The sequence below is a fragment of the Tetrahymena thermophila genome (genome assembly GCF_000189635.1).
Source record: "Tetrahymena thermophila SB210 genomic scaffold scf_8254397, whole genome shotgun sequence".
In the NCBI taxonomy this organism is placed as follows: Eukaryota; Ciliophora; class Oligohymenophorea; order Hymenostomatida; family Tetrahymenidae; genus Tetrahymena; species Tetrahymena thermophila.
Genome location: NW_002476180.1, coordinates 203,997 through 230,939, shown reverse-complemented (window position 1 = coordinate 230,939; position 26,943 = coordinate 203,997). Strand labels below are relative to the sequence as shown.

The 26,943-nt window shown below is 23.8% G+C and overlaps 4 protein-coding genes across 4 annotated transcripts; 2 read left to right on the top strand and 2 right to left on the bottom strand. All coding sequences in view use genetic code 6, as the record gives it.

The window, feature by feature from the left end:
• Nucleotides 1–751: 751 nt before the first annotated feature.
• Nucleotides 752–2,254, top strand: TTHERM_00824070 (hypothetical protein; the record flags this gene model as incomplete). Its single annotated transcript, XM_001031507.3, has 1 exon — nt 752–2,254. A coding segment is annotated over one exon (1,503 nt), but the record flags the coding sequence as incomplete, so codon positions are not given.
• Nucleotides 2,255–2,566: 312 nt separating this feature from the next.
• Nucleotides 2,567–4,078, top strand: TTHERM_00824060 (hypothetical protein; the record flags this gene model as incomplete). Its single annotated transcript, XM_001031506.1, has 1 exon — nt 2,567–4,078. The coding sequence occupies one exon, from the start codon at nt 2,567–2,569 to the stop codon at nt 4,076–4,078; it is 1,512 nt and encodes a 503-aa protein (XP_001031506.1).
• An 826-nt stretch (nt 4,079–4,904) lies between these two features.
• Nucleotides 4,905–17,891, bottom strand: TTHERM_00824050 (transmembrane protein, putative; the record flags this gene model as incomplete). The annotated part of the gene is made up of 26 exons (XM_001031505.2): nt 4,905–4,966; nt 5,032–5,225; nt 5,287–5,427; nt 5,479–5,608; nt 5,656–6,094; nt 6,160–6,531; nt 6,828–7,151; nt 7,213–7,360; nt 7,425–7,618; nt 7,680–7,833; nt 7,896–8,030; nt 8,082–8,772; nt 8,837–9,500; nt 9,661–12,392; nt 12,674–12,891; nt 12,957–13,144; nt 13,196–13,906; nt 13,963–14,210; nt 14,261–14,719; nt 14,767–15,007; nt 15,062–15,256; nt 15,310–15,544; nt 15,607–15,817; nt 15,885–16,118; nt 16,176–16,701; nt 16,833–17,891. The coding sequence occupies 26 exons, from the start codon at nt 17,889–17,891 to the stop codon at nt 4,905–4,907; spliced, it is 10,905 nt and encodes a 3,634-aa protein (XP_001031505.2).
• Nucleotides 17,892–18,485: 594 nt separating this feature from the next.
• On the bottom strand, nt 18,486–26,173 carry TTHERM_00824040 (hypothetical protein; the record flags this gene model as incomplete). Its single annotated transcript, XM_001031504.3, has 15 exons — nt 18,486–18,796; nt 18,847–18,940; nt 19,003–19,535; nt 19,592–19,860; nt 19,924–20,478; nt 20,616–21,168; nt 21,226–21,836; nt 21,967–22,262; nt 22,321–23,257; nt 23,363–23,958; nt 24,025–24,188; nt 24,251–24,461; nt 24,616–25,370; nt 25,675–25,957; nt 26,066–26,173. 15 exons carry the CDS (start codon nt 26,171–26,173, stop codon nt 18,486–18,488), a joined length of 6,276 nt encoding a protein of 2,091 aa, XP_001031504.3.
• Nucleotides 26,174–26,943: the final 770 nt, after the last annotated feature.

Below are 26,943 nucleotides of genomic sequence, written 5' to 3'. Positions count from 1 at the left end.
AACCCCAACCCCCCAACCCCAATAAGCTGTTTTTATTAATATAAATAATTTATTTTGAAGTAAAGTGCTTTCTATTTTTCAAGTTAAAAAAGTTTTAGTAAAATAAAAAAATGAATTTTACTTATTTAAATTAACATTTTTTTTATTAACAAATTTTTTAAAAAAAATCAAAATTAAATTGATCATTTAAAATAAAAAAGTATACTTTTACATTATTTATTTATTTAGTTATTCTTCTTTCTCAATCTAAAGTACTACATTCATTAATTGATTTAGAATATTTAAGAATTATTAGAATTTTTAAATTTATATTCAGTTAATTATACATAACATATTCTAATTTGGTATATTCTAAATTAAATATAAGAATTATAATTGGTGTGAAAAAATAAATAAATAATATTTTGCTTTGACTTTAATTTAAACTCTTTTTTTTATTGTAAGAATATATTTATATTAAATATTTAATGTAAGTTTTCTAAGAATAGAGTGAAAGGATATTAGAATATAAAAATTATCTAATAACTATATTTCTAAAGAGTAAAAAATCTTATTTTATGATAATTAATTAGGGATTTCTAAAGGAATCACCATTCATAGAGAGAAGAAAATAAAATACTTTTTTTGATATCTTAGAAAGAGATATGTCTCTCTAAAATAGTAGAAAGGAAACAAAAATTGAATATTAATATCATATATTAATATCTTTTTCTTAAGCTTATAAAAATTTTACTTAAATTATTTATTAACTTTTTTTAAATATTAAAAATATTAAAACAAAAGAGTTTTTAAATATTCTAATTGCAAAAACATAATAAAACTATTGAAACATCGTTTAATTAATTATAAACTAATAAATACAAAAAAATACAAATTAAAATAAAATATATAAAAAGTATCAATAATGGAGACAAATACGAGATAAAGATGTGAATCTGTTGAGGATTATACATAAAATGGATATATTTTAAATGGTTGCGAAGTAATAGGTCATGAAAATCAGCAACTTTAGTTCATTTTCCTAAGACAAAAAAATGACAAAGATAGCTTATTTGGTTGTTCCTACTGTATTGCTGAGAGACAATATAAGGGTTGTAAAGTCATTTCACTTATTTAGGCTTTGAAAGTTTAACATAGATAATCTCTTTTCAGATTCCCAGAGTTAAACCAAAAGATTGAATAGGATGTATTAAAAGCTATCTAAACTACAAACTCATTAGAGTTTGATCAAGAAATTGAAAGAATCTTTGATAGTCTCTCAGACAGATTAAAAGAGGAAGTTAAAGCTATTGAAGAATAGGCTAAGTAGCTAATACAAGATATCAGAGAAAAGGGAGACGAAATGAAGGACTCATTCACAACAATAACAAATTGCGATAAGATTAGAAAATGCTTTGAGAGTGATACTGATTATGATAATTTACTCACTAATTTCAATACAATTATTTAAAACATTTATTCTTAATTACCATAAAACAATTAGGAAATAAAATAAAAGACATAACAATATATTGATAAGCTGAATACTTTTAAGATGGAATTTTCAGCCAATTTAAGCAAGAAGATTTTAGAAGCTATCAAGAAAATTTCTTTTGTAAGGTAAGAAAACATCAAAATGGAATAAAGCTAATCTTCTGCAATAACTGTTCAGAAAGAAATATATTTAAAATAAGAAAATTTAAGTCAAAATTATGGTGAAGATATAATTCAATTATCATAATAGGAGTTAGGTGGTAATCTTAAAAAGTTTTACTAACCCTTTAAAATTAATTAAAAAAGGGATAATTTGCAAACACTTGTTATTGATGATACTAAGGCTAAAAAGATGATAAATTAAGTATATAGTGACATTCTAGATAATTAAAAGACTTATAGAATCTTTTTCAAAGTTAATAACTACTCAAAAAACTCAGTTTTTAGTATTGGTTTAGCAGATATCTCTAAAAATACTGAGCCTTTAATCTCAAATACTAAAATCGCCAAAGTTTTTAATCCTAAAAGTTAATATGAAGGGTTGACATTCGTCGAGTATGGAGCTGATATTAGCGATTGCTATGGTGAAAACAAAGTTTTCGTTTTTAAATTTAACATAAGTAAAAATTATGCAAAGATTTAAACTGAAGATAAATCATCATCAAATACCTTTGAAAATAACATTATTTTTGATCAATCAATTTAATATTGCTTTTTTATTGTGAACTCAACTCCTAGTATTGAGTTTGAAATTGTCAAAGTGGAGTCTAAGAAAAATTGAAGACAGAGAAACAGAGCTTAGACAAAATTGAGAAAATAAATACTCTTACCTTGTTATTATTTTTTTAATTGTATTTGTATTTTGTGTTTGCATATTAAATATTCTTTTAAATTTTTTACTTTAAAAATTCTTTTAATTTGATATAAGCATAAAATATTGTATATATATATATCTTTTATTTTACTCATATTATTGACTTATTTTATTATTATTTGTTATTTTCTTCATTTACTCTAATCGTTTTGCATTTTAATTTTTGATTTTGAAGAAATAATTAAATTATATTTGTGCATATTTACCTCTATTTATTGAATGTCATTTTTATCTAAAGATTTAGGATGGAAAGATATAGCTGATCAAACAGCTCTTAAAAAATGCAGTATTCATTAAGAAGCAATTACTAATATATTTTTACATCAAAATTCAAGCAATGGATAGAATAAGCAAAGAAGATTAGCCTGCATGGAATGCATTTCTTAAAATAATGGAGCTAAAAATATATCAATTAAACAGGCAATAGAGTATAGAGAAGGATAAAAACTATTAAATTGGCCGCCTTCAGATGAAGTATTAATTAAAGAAGTAGAATAATAGATTTAAATACACTAAAATAGTAAGCTTTAACAAGTAGCAAATGAGTTTTGGGAAAGATTCTAACAAACCATAATCTAGAAAATCGAAACAGCAAAAGCAAAAACACTCTTTTAAGTATAATAAATTTACCTTCAAGGTGAAAAGCTGCATTAGCAGTATCTATCTATGATATCAGCGTCTGCTTTCTTTGATAGAATTTAGTAAAATAGATCAAGTTTAGAATAAATGGAAAAGGAAATAGATAAATATATTGATTAGACTTATTAGTAAGTTGAATAAAATAATGAGGTATTAAAGAGATAATGCAATGAATTTAAAGAACAATTTTAGTAATTTTCTATCCAAGAAGGCCTTGAGTTGGAAAGATTTATTTCCTAAAGTTTAGAAAATATATCTTTTTACAAAACAAACTAAAGTACTTTCTTTAAGCAATCTAAAAAAAATTAAGTGGAAAACGCCATGTAATATTAGTCAAACTAAATGAATAATTCACTATAAAACTCACCTTAATAATAATACCACAAAAAGTCATCTTCTGATATGAAATCTTCGATTGCGTCCCCTCAATTTAATAAGTTTTTAAATTAAATGAATTACGATGAGAGGTTTGGAATAGAATGCTCACTTAACTTCGAAATGGCTAAAATTAAATAAATACGAAATGAGTATGATTAATTCATTTTAATAGATATTCCTGAATAAATTTCTTCTTAAATAGGGTGCTAATTTTATTCTTCATACAACCTTCAAAATGATAAATTCTATGATATTTAAATAACCTTCAAAAATAAAATATCTAGCAACAGCAAATAGGGAATTTGCTTTGGTTTAATAGCAGATGATTATAAAGATACATTAATCTACATGAATTCTTCTTATTAGTTTTCTATAATGAAGGGCTTAGAGAAACTAAATAGTCTAATAAGTATTGGAAATGGAAGTTAAATCTTGGAATACAATAAAAGTGATTTGAATTTTCATGTGCAAATTTGTATAAAGGATAATATTCTAAGAATAGTTCCAAGACAAGAAAATTAAATTAAAAGCAGCTAATCTCCTACAAAAAAAACTAACTAAAATATCAAATAATAATAATAAAATTAAATTTAAAATAATTCTATCATTAATACTAATCCAATCGAAAGGAACTAAAGCTATCGTTTTTGTATATTCGTAAACTAGCCTGGATAAATCATTAAAATAACTCCATATAATTGTGTCTATAAATGAAAAATATTTTGAGCAAACTAGTAAGTAAGTAATTATAATCTATTAATAATAAATTTAAATTACTTCACCATACTACTTTAGGTGTTAGTTTAATAAAAAAAATGTACCTATTAAAAATAAATTAATAAAATTTTAATTTATCAACTATAAAAAAATACAAACTCTATCAAATATATTTTTAATCTTTATTATAAAAATAAATTAAATTAAAAAATGAGTTCAACTATTTTATATCAACATGAATATTAAAATTTTTTTACAAACTAATTTTGAAATTATCAAAGATTTTTATTTTTGATAAGTCTTTATTTCAATTTTTAAGCTTTTATTTTTATAAATTATTATTGTTTTAAATTAAATCTTTTTAAATTACTTAAATTATTTCAAAAAAACACATTAAGAAGTTTTAAGTCTATACATAATTCAACAAAAAATATTTATTTTAAATATTTAAGATAGATTAAATTTTTTCTAAATGTAATATAAAAGTAAAGTTGATTAAAATTTAATTCAAAATTTTCATTTGAATTTTTATTTTTATTTTTAAATATTTGCAAAATTATAGTTAAAATACAAATAATTCTTTTGTAAAATAACTAGGAACATTTATGATCTAAAAAATAAAAGAAATTAATTAAAAAATACTTAGTAGCTAAGTAATTTACTTACTTACTGACTATAAAAATTTAATTAAATTTTTCAAAAAAAAGCCATGATTCAAATACTATGTATATTTCATTTACATTTAAAAACCAAAAAAACATTATTTTTTACAATTTAATTTGATTAAACTCACTATCTTTTTAAAATATGAGCTTTAAAAGAATCATGATTAATTACTCTTTTTTTCTAAAATTAAGTTAGATCCGTCATTTGAATTTATCTAAACTTTTTTAATTTAATTTAATTTTATTTTATTTTAAAAACTCCTTAAAATTTTTAATTTATTTTACCTTACTAACTTAACTATTCAGCATTTTCATCACTGATTCTTCTAGAATAATCTTTAATTTTACTTTCTATAAAATAGAAATCTTACTGTCTTTCACTTTCTTATGAAAAGCTAATATCTTCTTCTTTTGATTCTTTTCTAAAATTAGTCTTTTATTCTTTAGTTTCTTTCACATTTTCTCTCTTAGATAGTTCACTTTTACAAATTAATAATGCATTATTAATACTTTAAATTTAAGTAAATTGTTATATTATACTTTGTCTGATGCATCAAGTTGAAAATAGAAACTTAAGATACTTATGTTTAATCCATAAGTAATTTATCTTCTTACCTTGGTGTATTAAAGTTAGATATCAATGGACTAATATTAGTGTTATTGATAGACTGTGCATCGATTCTTTTTTTTAAATATTTAAAGTTAATTAATTTATAATTGTTAATTTAATACTATAATATGCTATCTGCGCATTGATTTTAGTTAAAGTATGAACTGTTCATTTATTTACTTCTCTCTTCCTGCTTTTAAAGCAAATATTTCCTTTGTGATTCTTCCCATTAACGCTTTTGCTTGATTATTACTATTTAAAATATTTAAAAAATAGTATAGAATAATTATATAATTTACAAGGCTCATTATTTTCTTATTATTCTTCATCATACTTAACGTATAGAGTTTAATCAAATAGCTTAACTGTTTTATCTTTCTCCTTTCTTTCAAAGAAATCCCATACATAATTTTATACTTTCTTCCATAAATTCTAAGATTATATTATTGATATGCCACTAAGCTTAAAAAACTTTCCAACTTTTGGAAGTCTCCTAAATATTTAAACCTTTATGTAAGAAATCATTAATTCTAACTATTTCGAGTACGACTAAATTAATCTTCTAATCAAATACAAAAATAGCCAAAAGTTAATTAAAACTAGCACAATCAGACACATATATTAAATAGTAGGGTAAGGATTACTATAAGCCAATCTACCTAAAATAAAGCTAATTAATATAACTTAGGTTATTTTCTTTTCTAATCTATTTAAATCTTGAGTCAGATAAGGGTTATACTTTTTTAATATAAAAATAATATGGTTAATAAAAAATTGTATTTATTTATTTAGGATTGGTTTACCTTTTTATGAATTCTCTGGTAAAAGTATACTATCAAGACCAAAATCATGGCTTTTTCATGAATCTTTTCATAAAGAATATTTTCAGTTGCTATAATTAAAATACGATAACCCATTCTAAAGATTTCCCAATAAAAAAACTTTGTTTTATAATCTGAATAAAAGAAACCCAGAATTATTTTAGATCTGATATAATAAAGTTTTCTTCTGATCATATATAACTTTATAAATAAAACCCCAGGTAGAAGAATAATCCAAATAATGAGAAATGGTGCTATTAAGAATACTCCATAATAATAGTAATCATCATCATAGCAAATTCTATCAGTACTTCCTTTGATATAACTCTACCCAGCAATATTTATACATGCAATCTTATTTTAATTTAAATTAATTTAAAATTATTATGATGTAAATTATCTTCTTTATGGATTTATTGAATTTAATTTCTTAATCAGTTAATCTATTACTTAATCGATATTAGTTAATTAATCAAATACTAATTTCTATAAAAATTATTTCTGTTTGAAATAGAGGAACTCATACTCTTTAAAAAGAGCAGAGAAACATTTCAAGATGAAGTTTTATACATTATCTTAATAATAATAATAATAAAGATCACTTTATCTACAAAAATTTTCTCTAAATAAATTAAAATGAAGTGAATTACCTATGAAAGAAGAGAGCTAACAATTGGTGGTTAAACGTAAAGGAAGAGGTAGCATAGTATGGAATAAACTATGGTGATCTTGTATTTCATCATATTATATTTTTATAATATGTAATATATTCCAATAAAAATGACTATTAATATGAGAGGAGCTATTACAAACCAAAGAACTCTAAAATAGTTAAATGGCATTACTGGCTAAAATATTTTAATTACACAATCCCAGGTATTACCCATTCCGCTAAATGGGTTATAAATATTTATGTTCATATTTGATACAGAATTAGGAAGAGAAATCTAGAAATTTAGTAATACACTAATAACCTTTAGATACAAAATATTTTTAATTATAATGAACTTCTAAAATATGTAAATTTTTGAATACTTAAAGATAGTTCATTATCATTTTGAGATATATTCCTGAAGGATTGAATGATTTTATTGCATGAACAGCTTCTTTTGATTCTCCTTGCAAAAATACACTCTTAATCATAACATGAGAGAATACTCCATTAGAGAATACTAAATATGCACTAAACAATATTTTTATGGTAATTTTATTAAAATTATCATTTATATTAAATTTTAAAAGTTTACCTTTTTGCGCTCAAAAGAAGAAGAAAAACAAATAATAATATGGACCAAATCAATTTAAATGATAGTATGCCAGCATTACTACATTTAAAACAAGAAAATTCTTAATAATTAGAGTATGAAACTCCCCAAATTTATCCTTTAATATCGCAAACTTAGCATAAAGCTCCGTAACAACCTTCATCGCAATAAAAATTCTATTATTATAATATTTAAAATTTTAATACTTAAAATTGTAATTAAATAAAAAAATTTTACATTAATATCAATCATTGATGATTAAGGAATTGGGAAACTTGAATCTCTAGATGAAATATCTTATTATCTGTTACCAATACAATTAGCTGGATTATTTATACATTCAACTATTTATTCTGACTAATTATCTGACCTCCAGTACCCTGGTGGAAGTCTATATTAATTTTAAATAATGTTGATTAATAAATTTTAAAATGAAATTTATATTTATTTTACAGGATAGTGCTGCCTCCAGGACATACTGTTTATTCGGTTGAGCCATCTAAATAAATGCAAAATTTACACTTTTATGATTAAACTAAAGAATAAAACCCTTCAAGACATTACGAACAAGTCTGCCATCCTTCATCACTAAAAAAAATATGAATCAATTTTTAGTAAAAAAAAAAGATATTAAGTTACTTTATAATGAGCTCCTCTCCTTAATTACATTAGTTAAATTAAATTGGTATTTCGAAAGGAATTTATGAAGAGAGAGGATTTTGTTAGATTAAGGAAGATTAACAAATTATTGAAGTAGTTTAATTGAGTTATTAAGCATTTAAAACTGAATTGGAGCCATCAAAATATCCAGTTTAATTTGAAAAAGTTACCATATTATTTTCTAAATTAAATCCATTATCTTTTATTTAAAGTTAAATCTACAAGTAGGTAGAATTACTAGAAATGCTGAAAATTTTATTAATAATTCTATAATCTTCATCAACAAATATTATATACAACTGTGAAAGTGGTTGGCCACTTGAAACCTAGATTCTTTTAATAGGTGATTTATCTGAAAAATCAATTATACTTTGAGTTTCTGCATATAAATAACGAATATATTATGGAAAAGTGTAAATATTGTTTCCATACATCAATGCTGAATTATTACTAAAAGTGTTAGTAAAACCTGTAAATGTCTGAGTAATATAACTATAGTAATTGTAATCTGTCAAATTTACAAATAGACTAGAACTTGGATATGCCTAGCTGTATATAATACAAAATTGTGAATAAATAGCAGCTCCTACTTATGTTGCTAAATTCTAAATAAAGCTATTTTTCCTTAATAAAATGTTGAAATGATGCTATGGATTGGCGTTGTATATACCTAATAATTATTTTTTTTGTATAAAAATAAGCATTTTAATTATTCAATAAATAATAATAAATACCTGCTCCTTGCATAGCCTAATTCAACTAGAATATATTATTATAAAATTACATTTAGTTCACCTTTTCTAAATATATTGCACCACCCCAATAAGATGCAGTATTATTAGTAAAATTGGTATGCTATATTTTATTTAAATTAAGCTGATAATTTTTAAGCAAGTCAGTACTAGAAACTATGTTATGGTGAATATAAATTGCACCTCCAAAGAATGCTGTATTGTTGGTAAAAGTGCTATTTGATATACTAAGTGAGTTAGAATATTAAAAGAATATTATTCCAGTGTAGCAAGTTAAACAAAATTACTACGCACATACCAAATTAAAAACAGAAATATCTTAAATATTAGCAAATATGTATAAACTTTTCAATTTATACCCATTTGTATAAGTTGATTAGCTCAAGGATGTGTTATTTAAATGCAGCGTATTACAGTTTTCAATATCTATTATCACTTTTTAGTAAAATTAGCTATTACCAAATACGCTATTGGTAATTGTTACAGTTGTTATCTATTCAAAGTATAATATTTACTAGTAAAGTAAGTTAGCTTATACATTATTCACATCTATATTGATTAAATTTGTTGCTTAAATTGCTATTTTATTTGAGCTATTTTATCCATTAATAATTACTCCATCCATCTTCAAACTACATGACTGGCCCTTTATATCGATAATAGTTTTTAAAAATATTAGTTTTTGTATAAAAAATAATTTTTTATTATCAATTAATTTTATAAATTAAAAAAAATATTATGATAAATTTATTATTAAAACTCAAAACAAACAAAAATTTTCTTAGGATTCAAACTCAATTTTTTACTTAAGGCTATAGAGACAAAACATCAAAGTTTCTTGCTTAAGAGGAAGATATTGTAGATTATGAAATCGTTATTTATGTTAAAGAAATAACATCGAAGTACAAGCAACCGCCAAAAAAACCAGCTTAACAGCTCTAAAAAACGCTATTTCCACCAACTGTAAAGGAATTATTAATAGTTTGAGATAAAAAGTAAATAGCTCCTCCATTTTATGCACATTAGTTATTAGCAAATGTAGAACCTTAAATATTTACTTAGCAACCTTATTGAGCTATTATATAAAGAGCTCCACCATAATTTGCGAAGGATTAAGTGAAAGTTGTTCCTTAAATCATAAGCTATGAATATGCTTAAAGAGTTCCAAATCCCCCCTAAACTATTATTTAGCTTAAATTGTTTATGTTTTAATTTGCATTGGCAAATGCTGAATTTTGTATTTGAATGACCTTCGCACTTATGTACATCCCATTTGAACCTACAAATGTTTACGAATTTAGTATTTGTCCATGGTTTAATATGACTGTACTAGATTAAGATTATATAAGTAACCCATTAGATAAAATTTAATTAGGAACGAATGATGGTTGATCAATAGATGTTGAATTGATAATTATGTTAGTCATATTAAGCATAGATTGATTAATATCTTCAAATTATATGGCTGATACTACGGACCCATATGTCAATAAGTTGAATTTTATTTACTAAAATTAAATACCAGTGATTTGTATTCCATTTGGAAGATAATTTTGTATGTTTTTTGAATCAACATAAATATCTTTTTGATCAATTTAAATTATTGATTTTTATGAATAAACATTGCTAATATTAAAGTTTTAAAAGTTGAAGTTGCTGTAGATAGAAGAAATCTTAAGCAATCCAGGATATTATTATAATGCTGCTGAAGAAATACTTAACATACTAATTATTAATTGGAAAATTTAATCAGCTATCAATAATTTAATTTAGGGAGTTTCTTATATTTAAGTTTATGTTAAGTTGAATAGGTATATTGATTGGACCATAATCAGGCTATTCTCGTTTTGAAATGGGTAAGACTATGTGTACTGATCTACTGTCTAAAGAGTTCTTACTTATTTTTACTATTAATACATTTATATTTCTTCAATTGATTTGCCAATATCATTTTATAATTGAAGATTTCTTTTGTTAGTATTACTTGTAGTTTGTATCAAAGTGTACTAGAAAAAGTTTTGTGTTACATTCAAATTTTATATTTAGACTTCAAGTTGAAGATGTTATTGTTAAATATTTCCAAACTATGCTAAATAAAAGTTGACACCTTAAGAAGGAGATGATATGATTGTATTATTATAAAATTAAATGTTGCTCAATTGCATGATGTATATGATTTTTTATTGATTATTACTTTAAGCAGCTTGATATTATTATCCTGATTAAATTGAAGCTGATTGCAATATTTTTGTATAAGAGATTGTATTGTTAATTAAATAAAAATTTGATATAGTTCCTCCATTAATTGATAATAATGAAGACGCTATTAAGCTGCTAGTTTAATTAAAAAGTTAAATGATATTGCAATTCTGAATTGTAAAATCCTTTATTTAAATATTAGTAGCATCTTGAATATAAAACAAAGTTGGTTGGTAAGAGGAAATCTAATTATTAGTAAAATTTAGGTTGTTTATACTCATTTAAATGCTTTTATTAGGCTGAGAGCTTTATTATTCTGAAGAAATCAAGTACGAGGAAGCTCCAAAAATACTATTTAAAATTGTTAACTAATTTAACGTAATTTAAACTTTGAAATTAGGGGAGATGATGTTGAGTAACCCATTTGATAAAAAGCTGGATTGAATTATCTATGATTAAGCGATGTTGATACTTAAGTGTGGAAAGCTATCAGGCAAAGATATACTGGGAAGAATATCTATCAGGCTATTATCTTTTACTAGTTCTACGCTTGTAAATATACAAGAAAGGAGTTAAACCTAAGAAAACTGACCTCCTATCTAAATAAAAGTTTAGGTATTAGTAAAATTGCAATTACTAATGCTTAAGTTCACTCCTGTATTTAAGCTTATTTGGGATTATTTTATTACTTATAAGCTGCTCATAAATTACAAATTCTGAATATTAACATCAGTAAAACCTTATATTTTTAAGTTTTCATTGCTATTTAAATTAAAAATAAAGCTGTTATTAGGATCATCGCTTTTTAAGTTAAGAGTGAGCTTTTTCAATCCGAGAACCTATTCAAGTAAATTGGTATTTATCGTAACGCTTCCTTCTAAGACACAATTACTTTAACCTTGATATAAGGTGCTAATTAATATGATATCAATTTCCATTTCTTCTATTCCTAATTCGAGCAGATATAGTATTTGTTAAGTTAAATCAAGTATATTAGGGTAAAAAATATCTCCTTAAGAATTTAACTTATCTAAGCTGTAAGGATTTTATTTTGACCCATCCTAAGTTATACTGTTTTTCTAACTTTGGCAGGTAAAATAAGTAGTTTTTGTAAATGTTCTTATGCATCCATTTGTCTTATGGCAAGTGGTGCATCTTCTTAAATTACTATTATATACTGTTTATGAATTAACTCCATAAATAGATGAAACTAAATTTTAAGAACACTTTAAGCATCCATTTTAGTAAAGCTATGAGTAAATATTTGTTGAGAACGATTAATCCATACTAATTGCTGCTGAAATCTAGCATATGGGATGACTTATTTAGCAATTATTTCCTTTTTAAAATTTTAATTTGTATTTAATTTTTTTAAAAAAATGATTATTTTTTCTTTTTAAAAATTTTTTATAATTTTAAATTAAAAAAAACTATTTTAAATTATCTAAAAAAGTTTATTGTTTAGTTTATTTATAAATCGATTTCAGATATTATTTAAATAATTTTCAAAAAAAAAAATTTTAAGTTGTCTCTCTAGGTGATTAAATGAAAATTCTGTTAGAGAAAATTATAAAGGATCATAATCAGAAATAAAACAAATAATTGAAATTTTGAATTTACCAGTAGGTTATAAAAAGTTATTGATTGTGAGACTTGGATAAAAATTTACTATTAATAACTACATTATTGATTGTTATTAATTAGTTAGTTTGAGGTTTGTTGAGCATTATATGCAATTCATATTAGAATCACAAGAATTACACATTGAACCACATGATTATTAGCAAAATCCCTGAGAATTAATAATGTATCCGCTTTGACATTTCAAACATATCAATCTAATAAAAATAGTATTAATTTTAATTTATATTAAAATATAAGATAAATTAGAAATATTTTTTACCTACTTCCATATAAATTTTATAGATTTATTTTACTGTCTAAAGTTAAGGTTTGTGAATACTTTATATTTTAAAGGTAATTCTATACATTAAAATATTTATCCCCTTGATAGCATGATATACAATTTAAGGGACAAGACTAGCACCTATCAAACGAACTTACATAATTTACAGTTCTTATTAAATTTGACTAAATTATTTTAAAAAGAATTAAATAAAATTTTGCTAAAATAAGATTTACAAGCTATTGTCCAGAAACTTAAGATGAGAATAAAGAGTTTGCCTATTAGCAATTACCCATCAAATCTAGTTAGTAATTTGGCATACATTATATACATTAAGAAGAATAAGAATCACAACTTAAACAATTTTAAGGGCAGCTTATTGATACTGTAGATGTTGTGCATGAATTGCATAATGAAATAGGAAGTACTTAATTTGAACTGTAATTGCTATTTTAAATACCATACTTAAAACAAGAATTGCAATATTATATTTAATTCTAGCAGGTCATTTCAATTGAACAAGTATTTGTTTAAGTATCTAATAAGTAATTGTTTTAACATTTATTGCAATAAACATTACTATTACTATCCATAAAACAGGAATTACAAAAATTAGCACTACATCCCTATATGCATTATTGTTTATCAGCAGAAAGGGTGTACCCTGTATTACATTCGTAGCAATAAAAATTCAAGCTAGATGGTTGGATATTATTTAAGCTATACCAAATTTAATCTATTAACAGCTGCTAAACTGTACCAAAACCTTAAATATTACAATTATTAATTTTACTTTATATGCAACTTGTACCATCTACGTTTAAAATCATGTTAATAGGATCTTTGCATAAACTGCACCTAATCTAAAATTAACTAGATTGTTGAGAATTATAAATTATTTACTAGCCACCTCCTGTAAAACTATTGTACCATCCTAAAACGCATTCCTTTTTTATATGAATTAATTATATATAAATATTATTCTAAATTTTTATGTTTTTACTTTGCAAGTATCTGGCGAAGGGCATTAATTCACTTTAAGAAGATCTGAAGTTATGTAATACCCAGGCTAAACAGAAGAACACCTTAATTAAAGTAGTTACATTTATTGTGGAGAGAGTAAACTTATATTATTTTGTGAATATATAAAAGTTTAATCATTAATGAGAGCACCATAAAAGCATTATGTGCACATTTAATGAAGAGAAGAACAGGGGATGCAAGATTAAGAATCTAATGATAAAGTGTATCCTAATAAAATTAAAAGTTTAAGTTTGTAAAAATAAAGAAATTTGAATTACCTTGATTGCAATTAATACAAGTCGAACTATTTATGCACTATTAACAATTTTGAAAACATTAGTAAGCATTTTACTTTATATCTAAAGTGCTTTAATCAATGTAAAAGCTACTTTAATTAGAAGGAAGTGTTATTGAGTAATTATGGAGGTCTACTAATTTTGTGCAAGTAAAAGCGTTTGAGTAAAATTGTTAAGGAATATTAATCAAAGGAGATATTTAAAGGCAATCAAAGCATACTTAATTACAGTTGTTAGTCACTTATCCGCAAAAACTTAATGACTAATCATTGTACAAAGGACATCTTACACATTTGTTGGAGATAAATATATATCCAAAGTTACACTAAGAGCATTAATTATTTATAGTGTAGGAGCATCCTTGTGATTATTAAGATATTTAAGCAGATTAATAATATGTAGGTATTAAGTCTTAGCTTGAAACAGAAATATCTTTTATTACTTTTTTGAATGATAAGTAAAAAATAATTATATTTTAATTGTATTACCTTAGATACAATTTCCTGTGCCTATTAAAGTTGATAATGATGAACAAATAAAGCATACTCCTGAATTTGTTGCTTAGCAGACTCCATTAATATCAGAACATTGCTCACTTTAAGGGAGAGTAAAGAGATCTTGATATTACTAAGTCTATGTATTGAAACATTAGTTTTCTATTATTTTATAACTCAAGCAAGTTTTACCATCAATAAAACATATTTAACAATTTTGATTACATCTTTTTGCCTGAATTAAATAAAATAAGCTAAGAATAAATTTTTTTAATTAAAAAAAACTTACTAAATAGAATGTTAAAGCTGAAAAATAATTTTGGTATAAAATGGCAGAGGGAGTAGTAATTATGTTTTAAGAATAATATTTTTAATTCTAAATTATATTATAGCTTGTCCACAGTTAGAAACTATAATCATTTTTCATTTCTAAATCTATAATACTTGAGATAAATGGGTATTGAACATTGCTTTATGCTATAAACTAATTAGTAATTAAAAATTAAAAAACAACATACTTTTAATTTATTAAATTACATTGTCTGTTTAGCTTTAAAAAACTTGTGTGGGATTACTAACAGGTTAGAACCCAAAATTATTTACATTAAAATTCCTAATATTGGGATAGTGAGAATCTTTTTTCACAAATACCAAACTTATCGTTAAGCTTTTAATTTTATTCTACTATATGCTTCCAACTATATTTAAATTGTTATCTAATGATAACCTAATCCAAGGCAATATTTCTGTTTGGGCGAATGATTAAAATCCTCTGTTTAAATAAAAAATTAGCTTTGATATCATTATTGAAAAAAATAATTTATATATAAGTACGCTATTCCAAAGAGGATTTCCAAATTTAACAGAGAGCTAGAAAGAGATTGGATTTGAGAACTAAAAACCGATGTAACATTAATACTTAATGTATTTAGGCTACTTAAGAACTGAGATAGATTACTTTAATTTATAGTCAAGCTTGATATTTGTAAATTATTTGTATCAACACTAGCTATGAATTTATAATTCAAGCTTGCTATATTTAAGTCTATAATATTGTTTAAGGAAAATGTGTTTATTATAATTTATATTTAGTTCAATTTTAATTATTTTACTTGAAAAGTCATTTATCTGCAACTAAAATGAAGAAGTGTTAATATTAGATATCTATACTTATGAAAAGCTATATAACAATTAGTTATTGTTCACTCCCGTACTTGTTTGAATGCTTTGTAAAAAGATAGCAACTTAAGGAGTTGTTTGGAAAGCTTTAGAAAAGTAAACTGTTTAAACTCCAGAACTTGATACAGTTATTTCTTAAATGTCAACTTCTCTGTTTTTTGTATATTCTTATTATTTTATAAAAATAAAATGTTAATCCAAAAAAATTAAGTAAGAAGGAATACATTAGCAGTAATCTATATGAGGATGGTTAATTGTATTAAATGGGCATTAACAAAGGGGAGGATTTATCCTGTTGGCAGAACAAGTTATGCATTAGTTTGGATTATTAGCCAAACAAGTTAAACATTGCGAATTACATGCCTTGGCGCAGTAGAAATCTTGTGTAGGATTTCTTCCTATTGATATGCATTAAGCAGAAGTTAAGCATGTTCCATTATACAGATAATAACCTGTATTACAAGTTAGACAAATAAACGGATTATTTCCAATGCTTAATTAGCAATTGTCTACTACTGCACTAGCATCAGGGCCTTACAAAGCATTAGTTGATTTCATAATTAAAAGTCTATTTATGAATGCTGTTGGATCATTTGCTTGGCTATTCAGTTTTGACCCAAAATAAAATTGATCAGAGTAAGACTCAGTCATAAATTATGGATCAAGATTTACTATTTGTTAACTTAAAGAATTACCATTTGTGTAAAGTGTGACAACATTTTAAGAAAAACTTGTTTCAACAGTAAAAACCTAATTTTAATAAATTTTTATTAATATAAAAATCAATTTAAAATTGTAAAAATTTTTTTAAATTTTTTGTTTTTATTAGAGTTTATTTTAAAATGAATTATTTTTAAAATTAAAAACTAAAATAAATTTACTAATAATTGAAGGGTGTTATCACCAACTAACACTCCTGTAAAAGTTGTGCACTCATTTGTCTTTTAGCAAAATTATACATCAAGTCCTTAAGCTTATATTGATATTGTGTATTGACCTTGATTATTAACTCTTTACAAAAGGATAGGATTATTAGCTAAAGTAGCCATAAACCTAATAGCAATAGTGTATGAAGGTTAAAATAAGCTATTAATTTAAAAGCTAGGAAGAGGAACTTCTCCATCTTTATGAATAATTAGTGATGTAGTAGATGTATCTCTTGATGCAACAGCTATGCTTATATTTGTTAAATCTATATCGTTCTACCAAGCAGAATAGTCTCTTATGAGCATCATAGGGTCATATGGGTATGAAATTGTATTGCTTTGTTGAATTTCATCAAACAAATACTCAGCTACCTTTTCTGACTAATCTGAAATTGCAAAAGATTGTTTTGACTTTTGACTAACTAAATTACTTATATGTATATTCTTGTAGAACTTTAGGGTTTAAATCTACCCACAAAATGAATATGCAGAATTATATAAATAGTTAGCTATAGAGACAGTAAATGCCAGAGGGTGCTAGGAAAGTGATGTGATGAATTGCTGAGTTATTTCTTATTGCTAATCTCTTGTAGATTATACTCTAAGTGATATTCCTGTAAGAGATACAGAAACTTAAACAGAAATCCAACTAGAGTATAAACTATTTACTTAAATGTTTAAAGGTGATTGAAGAGATAAGCTAGTAGAAGTTACTATTTCTAAATAATTTGAGAGGCTATTAACTTAAAGATTCCACATATAAGTATTGCTAGCTACTTATAAAATATTATATTTTGGAATAGATTACTAATTTTACAAGTTGACAAAAAATGATAATGAATAGGGTTGTTAATTATCAGTTAATTAGACATTATACTAATATCTTTATTCTTACTATGAAGAGCAATCTCCAATAATTGTCCTATCAATTAGCTACTGCATTTCAGAGTAGCAATTAAAAGCTGTGCTCAGGATCATAAATAAAATGAACCTAAGCCCTTTAGAAATTTTCATTTTTTTAATTCTTAATTGCCTATTTTTATAAGTACTTATCTCAACCTATTTAATATTTAACGTTGTTGTTATACCTTAATTTTTAATTCTTAATAATAATTAAATTAACAAAAACAAATTTTTTTTTTATTATCAACTCTATTTCACTTATTTTTTTAATTATTAAATGTTTAAAATCCTCATAAATTGTTTTTTGTAATAATTTACCAATTTAGTAACAAAATAGATGCCATATGTTAAATAAAAAAAAACTAGTTAGAATTCTCTGCTTTAATATATCAATAAACGATTATTATTTTTTTAAAAGAAGAAAAATTAAACATAATTTATAGCTATAAAATGAGTTGATAATTAATAGAATTTAAATGAATAATTTTTAAGTTATAAAATCGCTGTTAATTTAAATGTTTTCTGTTAATTAAAACAATCAATTAAAAAAGCTAACATTTTTATCTAATCATTTACAAAAATATTATTGTAAAATAAATAACATAATTTTTTACTTAATTATAACTTTAAAAATTGTTTTATATAACATTAATAAAAAATTGTAAAAGACACAATAAATTAGAATGATATTGGATTGTGATGTTATCAATTGGAAGAGTTCTATTAATTTTATTAGTTATTTACTGTTTAAGCAGTAGCTGAGGAGTTATTATCTGCAGTTGATTGTTATTCATCGTTGCTGCCTAAATATAATTATGTTATAGTATTTAGTAAATCCTAAGGACATAAGGGGAATGACATAAATAAGCACATTTAACATATACTCCAAAGCTTTTCTTTTTCATCTTTAATTTGAACTTACCCTATCGTAGTTAGCTTATCAAAGAATTTTTTTATTAATAATAAATCCTATTTGGTTGGTGTATTTAACACAGTATTTAATTTCATCAGTTTTTCTATTTAAAATAATATTAATTGATATTAAAATATGAAAATAAAATATTACGTAAGGTAGGGAAGTCTGATAAGTCGATTCTTTCTAGCTAGAAATTTTCAGGCTAAGTGAAATAACTAACAATTAAATCTTTAGCTTTTTAATCCTTTATATTTACATTAATAAGAAATTTAATATGAAAAAATGTTTGCATAATTAATTGATTACTTGGTTATTTAAAATATAAGAGTCTATAAAATATTTATAGAGTTTGTACTACATTAAATTGATCTTTTAAGGATTGAAAAGCTGACTTGATTGCAATTACATTCCTTTAATTCCTTTTTAATTTTCATAGAAGTTGATAAGAATATTTATGTTTTAAAGGTAAATGCAATCCATATTCATAAAAGATTTGAAATCTTTGAGAAGATGTAATTATTGCTCTATTAACTCTAGTCTATCTTCTTAAATGCAGAGTTAAATAAGCTATTCTATTTACAGTTGATCATCATATGGACAAATCTGATTCTCTTTGTCTTAAATCATTTAGTTGATTTAACTATATAAAGTGTCAAGCTAATCTAAATGCTTAACTAAAGCACTTGACTTATCTTAGTTAATCTTATTTCTAAAAGGAAGAATATAGTCTAATTAGTTTTTAGTAATTACAAAATTTTTCTTTTCAAGAAGCTTGAAAGCTTTGTCGTAAGGTATTTATTTCATATATTCTTAAAGTCTCTTTTTTTCTTCGTAAGAATCTAATTCAACAAATTTATTAAAATGACTTTTAAATTATTTTATTAAATTTGATTACCTATTTCTGATAAAATTGCTTAGCTATTTTAAACTGAATACTTACGTTTAACGTAAATAACCTTAGGATTTTTTTAATTCATTGCAAAATCTATTTCAAAGCCATAATATTCATCGTCTACTACCTTAACACTGAGTATCTTTTTAGATTCTTATAACAATATAGGGGTAAATTATTTCTCAACCTAAATACATTCATTTGCTAAATATTTAAGCTCAACTTGGACATTAACTACTTTTTTTTCATCAGTTGAAACAGCATGGAAAACCCTATTAAATTAAAAAATTATTTTATTCTATTTCATAAATTATTAGGAAGGTAAAATATGCTACTTTTATTCAACTGCAAGAACATAGAAGTGCCTGAGAGCTTATAAGTGATATTTATTATCTGAAGGAGAGTTAGGGAAGTATGGATAGATAGAAATTAATAAAGCAGCTATTGACATATCATCTCTATTAAATGAGTAATTTCCATGACCAAGAGTTAAAAAGCCAATAGCCATGTTAATAGCCATATTAAATCCATAATGGAATGTACCAGAATCTTAGAATTTTTTTCTTATAACTCTTGCTATTTTAATTGAGTGGGTATCACAAGTTCCTGCATTTACCAAACTCAAAGAAAGTACAGAAACAGAATAAAGTATAAATAGTGTATACTAATCAATCAAAGATTTTGCAGAAGGATCATTAACTAAATCACATTTTGAGGTTTTAAGCTTTCTCATTTTACTTATTTCATTTATAATAACTTCAACTGCTTTTTTATCTCCAGTGCCTGCATACTTCAACCCAATAGCCATTATACAACCACCAATAATATTTAAATACACGCTAGTAACAGTACTAAAATCAATTTCATAGACATTGTAAACCAGATAGTATCTATTAATTAAAAAAAAAAAATTTGTATTAGATTAAAAATGTATTTTAATTTAACTTATCTTCTCATTTATTCAATTATTTCATTAATATTATTTATTAAAATTTTATTATTTTTGTAATAAAAATAATCAATTTACCTCTAGTATACTTCTTTAAATGATTTTTCATAAATAAATCTAATTAATTCTGGAATTTAGTTATAAATGAATTCTTTAGTGTTAGATATTTAGTCCCACATGATGATATTCTTTGCCATTACCTTTAATAGAATATTGTTTGGATTGCAATTTTCAATAGTTGAAAATGAATTTGGAATTGTTATTTTTTCTGCAACTTTAATATCATTTGATTTTAAAAATAGAAGAGAAATTGCTATAAGAGCACCTGGGGCAGTAACATGAGTATTTACTGTATTTCCTTCTTTAATACTGCTACTTTTGTTTTCAGTATTGAAATTCGTGCTAAGCATACTCTATGGAGGATCCATTATTTTACCACCTTCAATGAAACGAATAAGTCTCTCTTCAAGTTCTAAATCTTTTATATTAGTATGTTAAGCTCCTTTTCCTAGATTAATTAAACCAAGTGAAAAGCCTGCAGCTAGAGAGTAACCTTCCCTATCTAAACACTTATCGCTTAAAGGTTTTCTGCCTATTTATGCTAAAGTCATTTCTGTAATCAGTCTATTACCTTTATTCAAATAGTTTTTTTTAATTTTAATGAGTTAAGAATAACAAAAATATATACTTGTTCCTTTGTGAATCAAACCTACTCCAATAAGAGCAGTTGTTTAAACATTAAGAGGAATTTCTACATCATAAGAAGGTGGAAGCAAGAATGGAATATGAAGACACAATGTTTTAGAAGTTGAATCGTCAGATTTACCTATCCTAGATGCAGCTATACCTAGCAAAATACCAACAGAAGTTGCTTCATGGTTAGGTTTTAGATATTAAAAGATATCAGTAGGAGATAAACAATCAAGATATCCTAAAAGCCCTAATCCAAGAAGGAAGCCACCATGGTCATACTCAACATTTTCTGGTTTTTAGTAAAATATCCAAGTCTTTAAATTTTCAGAGTTCATATTCATTACAGACTTTGATAGCTTTAAAGAAGTAGCAACCCCATTATGGAATTCTGGCCACAAACACATGTTCAAATCTTTTTCATCTTTTGTGTCTAATGTCACTTTAATATCATTAGGCATAACAGCACTCAAATTTATTTTAGGTACTTTAACTATCTCTGTCATGTAAGTAGACCAAGAACCAAAGTTGAATCCTCCTTAACCAACCAAACAAGAAAATCTTCTAGTAACAAATTTTCTTAAAACATTTTAGGATTCCACTTCAAAACTATATTTTTAATTGATTAATTTTATTAAATTTGTTAAAAATGAATATATTTTTATGAATTAATTTATTTAAAATAATACATAATAAAATGCTAAAATTTATAATAATAAGAAATTATTGAGTAGTTTACGCTTCTTCGCTGATATCTTCAACGTATTTTTATTTGATTTAAATATCTTTAGTAGTATCAAGCAATCTGTTTACTTCTTCGAAAATCAACTCATTGTTTTATTTGTGCAAATGAGCATCATACAATATGTACTACTCTTAATTATTTTTAGTTCCTCTGATTAAGTTATTAATAGTTTATGAGAAATCGACTTTTGAAAGATATGCAGGTAATTCATTTTTCTTTTTTATATAAATCTATCTATTTTAGAAGATATCTTCTCTTTTGATCATTTTAAAACCTTCTTTTGTAGTAATCTATCAAGATAAGAAACATTTTTGTCAATTTAAAAAAAATAAAATGTATTAAATTTACATCATATAATTGAGGAGGAAGATTAAGTTTGAGGAGACGCAATGACTCATAAATAGGAGCTTTTAATCCAAAGGAGAGAGATTCAATGAAATCCTAATCTATGTTCTTCTTAATAAGATATAAAAATACAAGGATTTCGTTTTAATCACGAAAGATTTCTTATATTTTTGAGAATTTAGCATTTTTTTTGTCTTTCTCTTAATCAAAGAATTTCATATAAAAAACTTTTTAGTGGAAAAGAGGGAAAGAAGGGTTAGTTAAATTTCCATAGCCATGCATTTAAAAGCCAATAGTGTTATTTAAATTTTAAGCTTTATTTTTAATTAAGTCAGATATTTTAGTTCGAGATGCGTTTAAACCCAATTACATTAATTCGAATATTTTACAAATTTTTTAAGTATTTTTAAACATTATTGGCATGATTTATTCTACTTTTTATGTTTGGTTATCAGAAGTAAATAAATAGTTAATCCACTTGAAAATATCAGGAACATCTTTTTCTATGAACAAGCTCTCAGGATAATTTGTATTTGCAGTACTTCCTTTATTCCAATTTAAATTCTTTTAGTAATGGAATTAGATTTAAAGCTATTAAAGCCTTACATCTGTTTGATATCTAATCAAAATTTATGGGAATTCTCTAACATAATAGTCTTAATAACTAGAGCTATACTCAAAATCTAAATAAGTGCAATAGCAATATAAAAAATAAGCTAAATTTTCTCTATATTCTTTATATATTGTTTATATTTTCATATCTTGATACAATAAATTTAAAATTCTTAAAATTCTAATCCTTTATTCATAAAATTTATCAACATTCACTTCAATTTTACTATTAAAAAGAGGTTATTAAGTCCCACTGTTACTATTACTTTAGGCCATATTACTATTGTTTGCATTATAAATGTTAGATCCATAAGCACCTCCTTAATCACTTTTTTATAATTTAATTAAAACTTAATTTATAAATTTCTATTTATGCAAAATCAAAGTTTTTAAAAATATTTTAATTTAAATATTGTTTAAAATTTTATTTTACGAATTGAATGGCATGTCTGATGATCTTCTATGATGAGTTGGTTTTTATGCTGGGGGGTTTGCTTAAGCTTAAGTACCCATCTCTTAACTTATAGGAAAATTAGCTTGGCTATCAGGAATTACAAAATTAGGAGGATTTTTAAAAAGTTGATTGTTTAATTCAAAATTTTTTTGATGATAATTAGACATAAGAAGTTTATTCCAATTTTTACATTAATTTCTAACATTTGAAACTCCATTAGTTTGATTTATAATATTCTATGGAGCATTCCCTACTTATATATTCAAAGATTAAGCTAAACCTGGTGGTACTGCTTGCTATCCTGAAATGGAACTACTAGGTTACTACATATACTATTCCATAAGAATCTAAGACTGTGATTGCTATTATTTTACTTTTTTTAACAAACCTTCTTCTTCTTGAACCTTAGTACTTTATCCAACATGAACATTCTTATTGCATATTTTCAGAAGATAAATGAAGTAGCACAAAAAATTATGAAACTCTTCATTAGTATTTTTGCTAGTTTGCTAAAATAAATTGGCTGAATTATTAACCTGGTATTTATTTTCTGGTAAAATGAACCCATTTAAATCCTATATATTTATTTTAATAATTTGATATTTTATAAAATATAAAAAATGATAATAATAATTAATTACTATGCAGTTTCTGAAAACATCAGAAAGCATTTTATGATATAATTCAGTATCTAAAATATGCTATAGAGTATTCATTATGATTGTAATCAAAGGAGATTAAATTTGAGGAGAGATCTTCATATGAAGTTTCTGTCCATCACTAAATTATAATTAAGCACTCCCATCTAATTATATTCAAATATTTTATTATAATACTCCATATTTCTAAATATATTTTTGATATTACTTTTAAATTCAGATATATTCTTAATCTGTCTGAAACTTCCTGGTATCACAGAGGGAAATTAAATATCGAATTTGATTAAGCTCTTCATTAACCCATTATGAAGTTGGAAAGAGCCATTTTTATGGAGAGTAAGTATTCCAGATTTTAATTTACATTCATTTGAGAGTAGAACTTTTAGCTAGTTAAACTTATCGTTTCTTCTTCTTTAAATCTATTTTTATTAAAGGATTATCATCAATTTCATTCATTAAATTTTTAATATATTTTTATTTTAAACAATTTAAATTTAATTTAAAATAATTTATTTTAATTTTGAACTATTTTAAAGAAATTTTAATCAACTTATTAATTAATTAAATGAATACCTATTTTTAAATATCAGAAATAACAGGGATAGAAACTTCATTTTAAAAAAGGTTGAAAGGGTAGAAGTCAACTACGTCATTTATGATAACAAAATTTTTTAGTGCATTAACTTAGAAGTTTGTTGTGTCTAAAGCTTATGTATTGTTAATAAAAGATAGAGAATATAATTTCAAATAGCATGTTGTGTCGAATATAAGCATAGCTATCAAAAATTCTCCATAGTTATTTGTTTTGATTATCTAACATTTTTCCATCATGTTTACTTTAATGCTTTCTTCAAAAAATATCTCTGTTACTATTTAAGAATTTGGAATACCAAGAGCTGCTGCAGAAGAAGAGGATGGAAAGAATCCCTAACTTAAATCGTTAAAGTGAGTAAGGCTATAGAAATTATTTGTTAAATTCAGTTTAGTATTTTCCTTTTCGCTTTCCTCAATGTTAGCTCTAATAACATGAATAGCATGCCTTTAATGAATCCTATTGTAACTTACTAGGATAGGTAAATCTTTTGATACATAAACTATTTTTTCATAGCTTTCTAACCAAGGAATTATAGACTCGTCACTTCTCTTCAAAATACCTAATACTTTTAGAGAGTTCAAAGGATGCTTATTTAATGTCACATAAGAATACAATTAATTTTCAGACATACTATTAACTCCTCCTAATTAATTACCCACTCCAAAATTAATGAACTCTTCTTACATAGCAAATTAATTTCTATTTGAAAAACCTCTATTCATCATCATAATATCTTATATTTAAAAAATAATAAATAAATTAATAACGTATTACAATCCAAAAATTTAATTTTAGAAATTTTATTATTTAACTTCTTCTTATTTTTAAATTCATTTAAAATTTGCTTATAAATTATCTATTTCTATAAAATGATTGATATTATTTGCAAATAATTCTGTTAAAAGCTCAGAAAATTTCAATGAAAATCTTTAATTTAAAATATTATTTTCATCTTAATTACAAATATTATTGTAAAAATAAGTTAATTGAGCTAGAAATTTATTCAAGTTTTCATTTGAAATTTTTTAAATGCTTACCATTAAACTTGATTTCTTTTTTAATTTGAAATTAAATTATTAGGCCTTCTGTCATAGGATGGACTGCTTGTACATCTTGCTCTAAAGGAAGATGAAAGGAAGAACCACCTTAAGACATAATCATAATCCCCTTATCTTAAAGTTAGCATGTGCAGTTAAATTCTCTATTTTTATAAATGCTATCCTTTTTTGAAGATGGATCATATTAAACTCTTTTATATTTCAAATCCTCAGATAAATCATTTATTTCTGCAAAAAAGCAACTAATTTTATTATCATCTTTCTATTAAATTTATTTTTTAAATAATTAATTAACTCATCCATGTGCTCTAAATTTTATTTTGCGTAAGTCCTAGACTGGAACATTTTTTTTAAAACTTAAAATAATTACTTCCAATAAATTCTCCTAATTATCTAAGATCACAGTATCTGTCGCAAATGGATTTCTATTCATAAAAGTTTAAATCTTTTCTGGAGAAGTTTAGTGTCCGTGATGCATCTTATTATCTTAAAATCTGTTTGTTATAATTCTGTACCTAAAATTTGCTTGCTTTCAATTATTTATTTGCTTTAATTGTTTAGGGTAGAAATGATATTCCTATTGATAATCAAATTGCAATAATATTTATTTTTATTTTTGAAAGTAATTTAATTTTTCAAAAAATTTGTAAATTTAAAAACTTCTCTTTTATATTCTGATACTATTGATGAGTGAGTGATAATAAACAAAATAAATTATCTATCTATACATCTTTTTACTCTACTTGATTTGTATATAGATTTTAAGATTTAAAGATATATTTAAAATATATAAGCTTTTGTAAGTATCTTAAAAGCCTATTAAATTTATTTTAACATGTCCTAAATAATATTTAATACCTTTTATAGTAAATATCTCATATGAAATTAAAAAATTATTTTTAAATTATTGAATAATCATTTCATTTTTAATTAATTATCTCTAATACCCTACAAAAATAAAAAATTAACACATAACTTGGCAATTAAGAAAAAATTTATTTATTTCACCATAATTTTTATTCTTCTAATTTAAATAAAAAAACAAATATGTTATTTTATTTATTAATATTCTAATTTTTATATTAATTTATTTTATTTTTAAAACTTAAAATTTATATTAATTTTTAAAAATATAAAATAATTCTTTGACAATTATTTTTTTCAAAATAATTTCTATTGATTTATTTTATTTTTATTAAAAAATGATGAATATTATTTATTTAGAGTATTGATATTTATCAAAAAATT